Raw genomic sequence first — 13,351 nt, 5'->3', positions numbered from 1 at the left:
GGCAAGAGTTTGATTGACAGACGGTTCACCCAATCACCTGCCGAGTATTTTTTTAAAGTACCTGTGCCTTTTCCAAACAGTTTCCAATGATGGCTCCTCAGATGCTTCTGTGTAAAAAACATCTGGCGGGTCAGGTTTTAAAACCCTACCTGATGCAGATGTTTTCAATTGTTTTGAACTGAATGCAGATTGTCAGATGTGTGTGTGCTTTAACTTTCCACTTTTTAATGTTATGCTACAACTGTGTCAGTGTTTTTGTTTGCCTACATTTTTTACATGACCTATTTTAATTTACTTAAATGTAGTGAGCTTTGCTTTGTCTGTCAGTATCTAGTTCTACAATATTTAACATTAAGATAAGTCATATTTTAATTTTGTTTCATACTTAAATTATATCACCCCAAAATAAATAAATCTCAAAAATACAGTTTTATTTATATTTTATCTAACCTTTATTTTTCCAGGATAATCCCTCTGAGATTTAAAACCTATTTAAATTGTTTTTACACGACGAAAAAAACACTCTGCGATGGCAGGGAAACCCCCTGATTTTAGAAAAGCAAACTTGAACATCAACATATGCCGAAGCAGCCACAGCAACTACGCAGTCAGCAACACGGAGCTAATATATAAGAACTGCAAGGAGGGGAAGAGGGAGTGATGCAGTTTATGGATGACCCATAACCCGGTAACTATAATAATGCAGGACAGTGAGGATACAGCCGCTTCATACAGGAGACAAGTGAGGATCTACCGATGAGCATTCCCCCCGCGGATGTTCGTATGAGGAGAGAATAAAAAATATTTGAATAATATATATTTTTATTTTGCATCGCAGTTCAACAAAAGTCCTACAGAAAAAACAGGGGATGCTGCAGCAACCCCACTTCCCGCATCTATGAGGACATGTATAGTAACTCAGAATATCTGAATAACTCAGTTGGGATTTTAAAAAGTCAGTAAGAAGTATACCATTCCAAGTTAGCTGCAGCATCAAGATCACATATAATGCTTGACTCATGACCACACATACACTGCAGCAGTGTGACTTGCTGGTACTCATTGAGTCACTCATCTAAAAACTAATGGTAGGGATGAGGGCGGGGTGATGGATTTCATTGGATCCCTTGGGGAAATAGATCAGCGCCAACCTGGTCAGGATGACAATTACATGTTAATTGTATTACACCCACACTTTGCCTTCCCATTTAGCCAAATGTAATTACAATAAGTGAGTTGTTGATTTAATTTCACGGATGGGTGTACCGTCATCGAGGCTTCCTCGTCATTGCAGGCGGAGGCAGGCCTGCCCTGTGCTCAAGGGAGACCTACAGTTGAATCGGCATTTCAAACGCGCCGAACCGTGGTCTTGTTTAGTTTGTAATGGGTGCCGTGCTCCGAAATGTCCCTGAATGGTGGACACCGCAAATAGCTAATGTTCTCATGCATGATTTAGTGAGTGATTAGACATTACAAAAGTCATTTTCCCAGACCCATCTTCACACCAGTGTTTATCCTGTTACCTCCATTTACTGGAAACACAGCGATACCACACTGCTGTACTTAGCGGCACTTCCCTGTGCCACATGTGTGAATATCAGTGGCTTTTAGTGACATTCCTGCATGCTGTATTAAAGTCCTATCAGCGTATTGCCCATTAACAATGCCTTGTTAATGCCGTGAGGCTTGCTCTGAACCCGTTTGCACCTTGAGCATTTCCATAAAACTTTGCAGCTCGTGGATGGTTGTGGCTTTTAAAAAAGACCGGAGATCGTTGTACTTTAGTACGATGCTTAAGCTGCTCTGGTGGTCAGGCTTTGGTCAGGCTTTACATGATATAATATGGCAGCCAAGCCTGATTTTCCAGTAAACAGCATGTGTCACTTTGTGAGTGCATGTGGCGTAGTTATGAGGCCTTGAAATAGAAAGCAAGAATTACCCCACGGTGGTGCTCCGCCAAAAACCCCGGGGTCCATTAATAACCCTGTGTGCCACTGCATCTTTTATGTCTCTCTGAGTGGCCCTGCTGTTTCTGAAGGGGTCTTCGCGAAATAGCCAGAAGCATTTCCTAATTAATGGGCTTTCTCGCTGCAGAATTAATTGCTTCCTACCATGCAGTCCCAGCCCTTTCAGACAGGGTTAAGGCTGCAGACTTTGATGGCCCTCACAAGAAGAACAAGAGGCCGTCAAATCATGAGAGATTGCCGCTGAGACGTTGGAGACAGACGCGGAGGAATGAATGTGGGCAAAGAGAGGGAGAGCTGTTGAGGTTGTGTGGGCATAAGTGTTTATGTGTATGTGAGTGTGTGTAGAGGTGGCTGGGGAGGGGGTGAAAGGATGATTGAGACAAGCAATCAGTCCCACTGCAGGAACAGAGGGCAGGCAGGGGGCTGTTGCCTGTGGTTACACTGCTAAGTGTGCCGGTCTCTCGCTTTTTTCCCGTGCACACGGATCAATAGATGAGTGGAGTGTAGCTTGGAGGTTCTTGCACACACTCCGACACGCCTTCTTAATCCACTGTGTGATAACCTGTGCCATGCCGATGTATACTGCGCAGGAGACGAGCAAGGGGGGAGGATGCAAAACCCACCCTGCTGCATGGGCTTTATAGCAGAGACGGCGAGGGCTTTCCTTTCATTAGCCCGAGGATTCAGATTGCTTGGCTGCTGTCGTGGCTGGTTTCTTTATATCTGTTCAAATTACATACCCTTTTTTTGTTATCAAATTTGTATTGGTTTTCTTTTTTCCCCTTTATGGAGGAGACATTGTACATGGAAAATCAAGTAACTGAACTATTGTGTTGACATGGCATAACACATCTACATCTATTCACTAAGGTAATTACATCTAGAGTGCTACAGGGATGACATATTTTGGTAGGCCAACCCAGAAGTTAGACTCGCACAGGTTCCCTCAATAAAAAGTCAATGGGATTGTTTCATTGTGTTTTTGGATTATTGCAGAAAATAAGCTCTGTGGAAAAACAGTCGTTTGTGATACTTACACGTTTTGTTCCGTAAAGTAATCTCCACAAATGAACACCACTTTTATGATTTTTTAAGTGTGAATGCAATCGGCTGAAGTAAAAAACTAACGTTAGGCTATAAATGAACTACCCCACAGTCACATGAACGTGAGTATACACAATGAGGCTGTAAAGGTGGACGAGTCAGCGTGATGTTTTGTAGTCTCATTTAGCCACTTGTTAGCAACCACCTTTTTTAAGACACATCAAAGCTTCAAAATTAATGAATGCGGTGTTGATGTATTTTATATGTATTTATTTTATTTTATATAGAGTGTTGTAAAATCTAAAAGTCAACATTTATTGGAAAAAGATAGAAGTTATCATTTCCAAAATCCACAATATGTTTTTATCTAAGAATTATTCAGATTCAAGCCATATTTGTTGGCATTTAGCCTTTCAAAAACAAAATTTTCTCTCAGGTCAAAAAACTGTTTGCTCATTTAATAAACTGAATCACTTTATTCAAATTTAGGATTTTGTTTGAGTATTTGTAATTTTTTAGGGTGATGACATCAGAAAATATGGAGGGGGGAGGCTCAGCTTTTCTTAGATACAAGTAGAGATGGCTTCAAGGAAAATAAGTTGTGAACCACTGTCATAGGGTATAACGTGTGGAACTGCTCCATAGAAAATGAATTGGGAAAGATGTAAAAGATGACACTGAGAGCACCCAGAGGAATGGTCTGAGTATATGGGAACATTTTCTGTTTCACAACTGAGAACACTACACTAGAATAAAACTCATTTGGTATAAAAAAGAAAACAAAACAACTGTGGGTCCATAAAACAGTCTCTCATTCATTGTCTATGGAACAGCTCAAGACTTTATACCCTATGACATCACAAGTTTTAAACTTACTTCTCTTGTTTCTGGCTTTGAGAGAGAGGAGCTGTTCACAAATATTGATTGGACTTTTCTAGGCCATGGAAATAACATATTGGATTTCATGATTTAGGTGGTTAACCCACTCTTTACGCCCGCCCTCCCACGAGTCTATTTGACCCCCTCCCCAGCAAACTGAGTATTTTTAAGCTATAACATTATAATTTCACATCTTATATAATACTTATTTCCCTTCTCTTTTTGTGTTTATTGTAGGAGATACAGAAATGAACATATTGTGGGTTACTGTATACCCTAATTTGAACTAATTAAATTACATTAGCTAAACCTCATGTGTAACTGTTATCTTTTTGTTTTGTGCTGTTACAGTATGTCTACTCAATAAAGAAGCTGGAAAGATTTCCTTAGATAACACTTTTAAAATAAACATTCAACAGAATGCTTGCCTCACAAAAATTAAAGGCGTTCACTCTGTATGAGCTGGAGGGATTTTCCCTTAGCCCTAAAAATTAATCTGTCAGCCGGCAAAGATGATCTTTCTATCTCGCCGTGCTCAAACATGGGAAATGTTTATGATGAGTAAACATTATCACGGATTTAATTAACAGATCCTACGCTTGCATTGATCCATAGGAAATATCAATTGCACTGGTGTATTTAATTAGTCTATATCTCTGCCCTTTGTGTCACTGGGGTTGATAGAGCGCCATGCTCTGCAAATTAATCTCCATCAGCAAAAGACTTGAAACAAAAGCATGGTTGGAATAAAGAAAGTGAGAAACTTAATCTCCCTACTTAGTATTCCAACCGTACACCTTCGCAAATGATGTTGTTATACATAGTTATTGTACAGTAGCTGGGCCTGACTACACAGTGCATAGAAGTGACCTTAACCCTAAGCTTGTGGAATCTCATCATTCATATAGATTGCCTTTAGCTAACGCTGTATATAAATAAACTGCTGCACAGTTGAACTGTGTAATTTATTCTTCAAAACATAAAAAGTGACACAGTGTAGTGTTAATACGTTTGCACTTTTAGTTTTCACAAATTTTAGATTGTTCCCAGAAGAATTAGAAGATGCTACAGATCACATTGCCACGTACCAATTTGTAATAGTGATTTCCTCCGAAACACATATATATGTGTTGTTGTTTTTTGTTTTGCTAAATGATAGTTTTTATTTTTTCAAACTAGCTGAGCTACTCTGCAATCTTTCCACATACCCCCTGGCAACTGCTGATGTACCCCCTGGGGTACAAATACCCCTGTTTGGGAATCACTACACCAATCTAGCTGTCAGCAGTCTTCCATGCAATGCATCCATGCAGCAACTGCAGACCCAGGTTTAATGTAATATCACGATTTTATTAGACACTGGAAATAGAAGTTAGAAGTGGATGTATAACCCCAGCTCTAAGAGAACGGGCATAGCTCTGTAACCATCTTGTTATTGGTTTATCTTGAGACAATTAGTTCCCTCGTTGCCCAATCAGGTGGTAACCTGCCCTGTGAAAGCCCACCGCTTTCCTCCCTTTGAGCTTTGCACCACATACACATTCACTTACATCCAGGCAAGGTTATTTTAACATGTGCCTCAACATGCATGTCTTTTCAGTCTCTTTGTTACAGTGTCAAACCACTCCGGTGAGCTTATGGTAAAGCCAAGCTATGGGTATGTGTGAGCGTTTGACCTTGAAGGGAGGGTCCATTATTTTTCTGAGGTTTTTTATATCATTCACTCGTTTCCCAGTGGTGGTCCTCATGTATTTAAATCTTAACAATCACATTTTGGTCGAAGTTTGTATGTTCTAGAACCAAATGCTATTTTACCTAGCCCTTCTAAAAATGTTTTCCCATGTGACCTGACGTAGGTTTCTGCATGATGATGCTGCTACATATACAGTATATATACATCCTTATAGTCAGTGTTTTAACGTTACATACAGTAACTTAAATGGCATTCGACATGCTCCCAGTCTGGAGAAGAAGACAGATGTATCGGCACGGAAGCTAAGCAATGTACTGTTGTAGTTTGGATCCGAAAGTCACACAATTACTCAAACAAACTAACCGATCGATGCAGTGGTAGACCAGCAACACCTGTGTAACTCCTGGTAAAATAGTGTTTTTGTTGAGTCTGGTGGCTTTGAATAGAGCGATATAACACCTTCAGTTCCCTGTTGGAAAGGTCTGTCTGATGGCAAATTAAAGAGGTGAAAATATTCTAAATATAGCGCACACTTAAATTGATATTGATTTTTTTAGGTGGTTAAAATAATAAATAAAAAATAATAAATACAAATAAATAAATATATTTTTCTGCTGCTCCCGTCCCCAGCCGATTTACCTCGACATCAGACAGCCCTTTCCGACGGGGAACTGAAGCCTTTATATTGCTCATCTCAGAGCCACCAGACTGCGTTGACAAAAATAGTAATTTTATCTCACAGAACACGGGAGTATACAAACATCCCCGCTTCAAAAAAATCCAAATTAACCGTTTCAGTTATTTCAAAACTTTGACTCAGCTAGTGCTAGCGTTCACATTATTCATAACCTTTTTGATCAGCTTACTTTGGTAACCTACGTCACTGCATTTTGCTAACAGCTGAGTGGGTGTTTTTCATTTGGAAGAAATGGGAAATAACGCAGATGGACCCGCCCTTTAATTAGTAAAATGACAACTACATTTCTGCCTCCTGGATCTGTTCTGAACCAGTTACTCTCTTCTTGTTTTGCTATTAATATTTCCAGATGTATACAGCTCTTTTGCTGGAGAGAGTAGTTTGATAAGGCTGTCAGCATATAGGCGGCATTTTATTTCCTGCTCTGATACGCATGACAACTCATCAATATAAATGTTAAATAATGTAGTGCTCAGACTACATCCTTGCCTTGTGTCTCCGATTTGCCATATCATTTTGTTAGTTTATTACTAGTTTAATGCAGTATTGATTTTTTCTTTATAGATTATTTCAGTGATGGTATATATACAGAGTTTGTCTCTGACACCAGTGTGAAGTTGTTTTAAGAACAGACCCTTAAGTGCCAAATGGAGTCAAATGCGGTTTTCCTTAAGTGAAATTGCAGTATTTTGACTGTTTTCTGATCAAGTTATATTATGATGTTGCAGAGAATATATTATCTGGTCTGTAATTTCCTCAAGCTCTCTTGTCATGAAGCTCAAATCACATTTATCTTGTATCTGTTTAAGATGTTAATCTACACGGCACATCACTTTGCTGTTATCCTACAGCAGATTATACTGAGTAATTTTGTATTGACACAGGTGCTTATGTATTCAATTAGTCCTGTGTACACTGCAGGGAATGGATACCATGCTTTAATGTATTTGACATATCCATATTCCATATTTCTTATACATATAAATCTTTACATTTAACTAATCCACCACCCACATGCAAAATAACCAGTTCATTGTAGTAATATAACTTGTGTTTTTGATGTTTTTATTATTTCCAACTGCTGGCTTTAGTGGCTTTGCTGCAGTTTGGTTCCTGTGGCGACACACTTTTGCAGTTTGACACTAATTGGTATACATTGAGAGCCACAGCAACTCGCATGTTACACTGTAGGCCTCTACTTGTAATTACAATTAGGTTGCTGACATAAATGTTGTTGTTTTTTTCAGTGGGCAAGTCCTATTTATGGTAAATCCAACATTATGTTTATGTAGTATGAGGGCACTGTACCAGAGGAAACAGAATGAACACATGGAACAAAACATATGATATACAGTTTACTCAGTGATTTCCTACCCTACCCTTGCTACCCTATCAAAATTAAAGAATCATGTATTCAGGTAGTATTCTATGTAGGATGGGAAAAATTTACAAATAAAATGGAGAAATAAACATAACGCAATGTAATAAATATCAATGTAATTGATGGTTATTTCCTACAATTTATTACTAGCCAAACATATAAAAAAAATCTGACTTTTTTTGTTTTGACAAATTACTGTGAAAGTAATGTACCAAGAGAAAAGGTAATTGGTGGAATTTGGTGTTGCAACAACTCAAGTGTTGTGTTTTCCTGTGTTTAGAGGTCCAACTGATGAAATGGTTTTGTAAATGAGGAAGTGTTGTTGTGTGTGTGTGTTTGTGTATTGAGGTGAGTGGCCTGCGCGTCCCTATTTGGTGCCGTTTTCGATTTAGGTGCGTGCTTGTCATTTGTTCACCGTTATTCATCATCATTACTACGTGGCAAAGACTGAAGGTTAAGGCTAATTTGTGTTCTCTCACATCAACTCTCTCTCTCCCTCCTTTAGTGTGTATCCCAGTCTCTCTCTGTGTATCCGTCTCTCTTTTAAATTGGTAACTGGACGTATTTTTACTGACTGACACATTCAGCGAGAGAAGTCAGCACACCCAAACGGAACATAATTTATGCTAATCTAATAATTAGCTGAAGAAAGTTGATGATTACTCTGGGGTAAAGGAAACCACTGGACCTGCTGCCCCACCTGCAGCAATCTGCCCTCAATTAAAGTCTTTTAATAAGTGACCTCACACCTCTCTGTATCCTTGCAGGAGCTCGCTGAGGGATAGTCAGCCTACAGGCCAACCCCCCCCAAAAAATATTAATTATTAATGAACACTCCACAACTCGAGATGACTGTAAATACAAATGACTGAATGATTTAAAACATTGTAATTAGCTACCCCATTCTTCACAGTAACCTTGGACTGTTTAGTTATTATGTTGTGTAGGAGATGAAGTAGTTAAATGATGAATTGTGCTTAAATTGTGCAATATCTTGTATAATTGACATAAAGCATCATCAGATGGCTCCTCAGAAAATGCGTTGTGAAAAGGTAAAAAAGCTAAATGAAACTGGTGATTAATCGCATCCATAGTTAATCATGATTAATCACAAATGAATCACATTTTTTATCTGTTCAAAATGTACCTTAATGGGAGATTTGTCAAGTATTTAATTCGCTGATCAACATGGGAGTGGGCAAATATGCTGCTAATGTATGCAAATGTATGTATATATTTATTATTGGAAATCAATTACATAATATTGTCCAGAAACCCTGAGAGATACTGCATTTAGCATTAAAAAAAACCTTTAGCATAAGTTCTGAGCGTTATTTATTTCACGACAAGCTACTATGACATGGTACCAATGAATTCCTTAAGTTTTTTCTAGTATCATATGGTACCAATATCTTCGCTCTAGCTTTGCAAGTGGAGATGAATGAATGAGTCCATTTGTAGTACTTAAAAGATTGAAAAAGGAAATATGAAAAATCCAACAGCAAACAAGCCCACACAAACACAGTCATTGAAATATGTATCTCTCATATATGAAAAGATCCAACACACCTACTCAATGCTGTTCATTCTTTTCCTTGATCTTCTCGCTCTTTGTAAACGTGTTTTGTCATTTATTCAGATGAACTACTCGAGCTTTGGATGTTACAAGGATTTTGCTCCACTGTGATCAACTGTTTGCAAACTGTCAAGAGTGATGTTACATTAATGTTATTTCAGGAACATCAGTGGCAGTTGTTAAAGGAGAAAGGTACACATTTTTAAATAGAGGGCTTTCACAAGCCAGCATTTAGTCCCTTTTAATCGAACTGTGGTGTGGTTCAACCCCTGGTGCGGTTCGTTTAAGCAGTTGTGAATGCAATAATCGTACATTGGTGCAAACCAAAATTACCGGCGAGACCGCTTGCGATAGGTGGTCTCGGGCCATTTCTGAACGAACCAAAAGGCAGGCCGCCTGTGTGGGCATTTGTTGAGATGGACACTATTAAATGGCAGGTTGATATGAGTGGGAGAGAATGGACCTGGACTTCTGCATAAGTCAGATGTTTGCGTGACATCTGGGCCGAAGAGGACATACAGAATATGCTAAATAAAATCACCAAAAATAGTGACGTTTTTAAAATCAGTCAAGATAAACTGGAGGAGGCACACTAGATCAGTGCCGAGTCAAAGTGAAAAACTTCAACAACAATATATCAAAGTCCGTTATTCCCTGCATAGAAGTGGCAGCTCTCGAGACAAAAAAAGATACATTTTCTCTTCCATATACGCCCTTCAACAAATTATTTTTTGCACTGTGAAACTGAACCTGAAGAAAACATCAAAGTCAATTCAAGTCTGAAAAAAGTCTGAAAAAAGATAAAAGAAAAGTTCAACATATGTCCAAAACAAAGTCCCAAAAATGTAAAAAAAAAAAAGTCAGAAAAAATTTACAAAAAAGGCAGCAGAAAGGCAGAAGAAAAGTCAGACATATGAAAAAAAGTTAGAATATTGTCAATGACACCCAACATTTTTTGTCATTGTTCTTATAAGGGTGAGTGCATAAAGGAAAACAAAGGGTAATGTCAGTTTTGTCGGTCTAATCATCAGTGAAGGTTGGCCTGACAATTGTTGTATCTGTTTGGCCAAAACAGAAAAATAAAACCAATTTTACAACCTTGGTGCTGTCTGTCAGTGCAAGCTCATCTATTTGTCCCTCAGGTCACCCCCTCTCTCCCCCCCTACCAATTTACAACAGACAGAGTGAGCAAATAATACTCTTATCAAACAAACTCCACTTTTACTTCTGCAAATGAGCCTGATGCATCTGCGACAATGCCTCGGAGGCTGACAACAGATATAAAGTGTAGCTTATTCCGGGGTAACGTATGGTGACAAACCAGGAAGCAAATTTTAGCAAGCTGTTAAATTTCATGCACAATTTAGTTTCTGTAAATTGAAATTTATGATTACCGAATTACATAATGGGAGTGCTTTGGCAGATTTGCCCGGCGCCTTGTCAGAGGTGCACCTGTTGTACGGCTCAGAGCTATGAGCGCGGAGATGGCGCATACGCCAGGCAAATCCACTATTATAACTCAAATCCAGCAGTTGCATTTTGTTCCTGCTGGGACTGACTCTCACTGTTGATTAAGTGCAGGTTTAAGGCCCTGTGTTGGCAGTACCTGGCCTCGCCTCCTACAACAGGGAATAAGCCTCTGGCTGATTATAATATTCACATGCTAATAACACTATTTGTATTACATACCTGAGGTACCAAACTGACTTGCTGATTATTTTGCGTGGTTTTGACAGCTTGACGGAGAGTTTTCAGCTTGGCTCACTGTGAGGGTCAGATGCATGATGTCAATAAGTAGAACAACAAAACAAGTTGGTAAACTACAACGACATAGGAGAAGTAAAAAAAGTCTTTCTTTTTTCTATTCCAGGAGAGGAGAATTCACCCGGCTGGTTATGCGGAGAGGACGAGGGGAAGACGATGGCCCCGTTTTGGTGTCCCCTGCTTGCCTGTCACATGCCTGTCTTTGCTACAAAGTCACCAGAGAGAAAGGTAAATACGCTGACAAAGATCATTTCTTAAAGCGAGCAGGTTTACTATGTGTTCTGAAGTTTTAAAAGATCTATTATCATATTAACTCTCAAACAGTAAGTACATGTTTTAAAAGAAATACATTTGAATTTCATAGCCTTTCCATGTTTGCACGTCACGTGTTAATAAAACCAGTGGAATACTGTGCTTAAAAAGCACAAACAAACAAGAAGTAGTGTCAGTGTAACATCTGTTCACACTCCCCTCATTCACTCTTGATGATCAATGCAGCTCAGCTAGTATAGTCCATATGACAGTTAACACTGGAAGACTATACCTGGACCAAGGGCTGCACAATTAATAGACTATTAAGCGCAATCACGATTTTGGCTTCCCACATTTCTGAACACGATCGACATTGACGTTGACATTTAAAATGTCAGTCTTTTAGCAGAAATGCACTAAATTCAGGTGAAGAAAAACCTTGTTTTGAGTCTTATTTTGATGCAAAGATTTGTACGTTAGCAGGAATGCAGCACAACATGGAAGTGAAAGAAGCACTCTGTTGAAATATGAACATACAATAAAAATATTTTCTCCATAAAATATATGAATAATTGTGATAAATAATCGCCATCTCAATATTGATCAAAATAATCGCGATTATCATTTTGGCCATAATCATGCAGCCCTACGAGGACCTAGGTATGGATGATATGGATAAATTCTAATTAATAATTATGTATAATTGTATATTGCAATTTTGATATATATTGTGATACAGCAATTATTTTAAATTCAGTAGAGAAACCATTAATATCTATATCTATATAGCTATATCGATATCTATATCTATATAGATACAAGTAGATATAAATGATAAAACAAGTAAATATAAAAATTTGTTTGTAAATAATTATTATTAAATAAGGAAATTAAATACTTGACAAATCAAGGTAAGGCATGTAAATTCATTATTATATTCATTATCAGCAAAAAGCAATCCTGCACATTCGTTTGTAAAAAACTTAAAGGCGTAGCTACCTCGGTGAAAACAATATGACAATAAAAGTTGACTAATTTATGACAACTCCTGGTACATATTGTCATATTGCCAAACCATATCTGGTCACGTAATAAAATAATAACCTAAATACAAAAAAACAAACAAACAAATGAAATACTTTGAATGCAAAAAAATAAGCTAAAAATAAATGTTAGAATAATATTAATCTAAAAAAGAAACAGTTTCATGTCATTATGATGACATGAAATTGTGCATCCCAGTGGTGAAGCATTGAGCACAATACTTTATGATGCTTTTTAATACCCTTGCTGTTATCAGTGTATTTTAATAGCACACCATTATACTAATACTGTTACTAACAATAACAGATGAAGAATAAACAATGGACTAGATGACATTTTCAGCTGGATCAACTTACTGTTGCTGCATCTTTCTGAGCTGATTGTTGATGATCAGGAAGCAAAGTGCTTCCCTCAATCAGTCAAAGAGATTTGACTTTCACTGACGCTAAGTTCTCCTCTTAAGCAGCCATTAGTCCATAGCGGTGGTGGGATCTTTATTCTAATAAAGATTTTGTCCAAAGAGATCATAGTGCTATTTAACACCGTCATGTCCAATTGAGTGCAATCAAAGCCCACTTGTCTTGCCCTAACAGCTAAAAATACAATGTCTCAGCAATGATCTCACTCAAAAATACCTAGACTGTTGGAATTACAAGGTGACACCAGAGCTTCCCCCTTAAGATGCCGGCTGAAGTATTTCGATCCATACGAGCTGTTAAGACCTGGAAGCCTCCAATAGATCAAATGGTCAGCACAGGTGAGAGATAGACTAAAAGGGGTTTAGAAGTCAGCGGAAATGGTATCAGATCAATTTGTAGGGGCTGAAAGATGATATTTCCGACCACATTTTCTAACGCTGTAATGTGGTTATGGGTCTTACTGAGCAAGGTGGGTGTTGGGAGGAAAGGGGGAAGGGGGGGGCAAATTACCATGGCCACCGGGGGAGGATGTTATAAAGTGATCATGCAATTATCTTAATGGCTGTGGGACACCCAAGCATAAATCAATGTTCCTACATTAGATCAAGACCTATACGCCAACCCCGTAGTCTGCT

General features: G+C 38.4%; 1 protein-coding gene across 3 annotated transcripts in view; it reads left to right on the top strand.

The window, feature by feature from the left end:
* The window catches only part of arhgef10la (Rho guanine nucleotide exchange factor (GEF) 10-like a), a 151,351-nt gene that overhangs the window by 86,585 nt on the left and 51,415 nt on the right, over positions 1-13,351 (top strand). For all 3 annotated transcript variants that reach the window (XM_037770926.1, XM_037770937.1, XM_037770916.1), the window contains one exon: positions 11,108-11,229. In XM_037770926.1, coding sequence (XP_037626854.1) covers positions 11,108-11,229 — 122 coding nt within the window. The remainder of the gene's footprint in view (positions 1-11,107; positions 11,230-13,351) is intronic.

The sequence above is a fragment of the Sebastes umbrosus genome, chromosome 1, assembly GCF_015220745.1.
Source record: "Sebastes umbrosus isolate fSebUmb1 chromosome 1, fSebUmb1.pri, whole genome shotgun sequence".
In the NCBI taxonomy this organism is placed as follows: domain Eukaryota; kingdom Metazoa; phylum Chordata; class Actinopteri; order Perciformes; family Sebastidae; genus Sebastes; species Sebastes umbrosus.
Note: the sequence above shows the minus strand (reverse complement) of the source record. Positions and strands in the feature narration are given on the sequence as shown.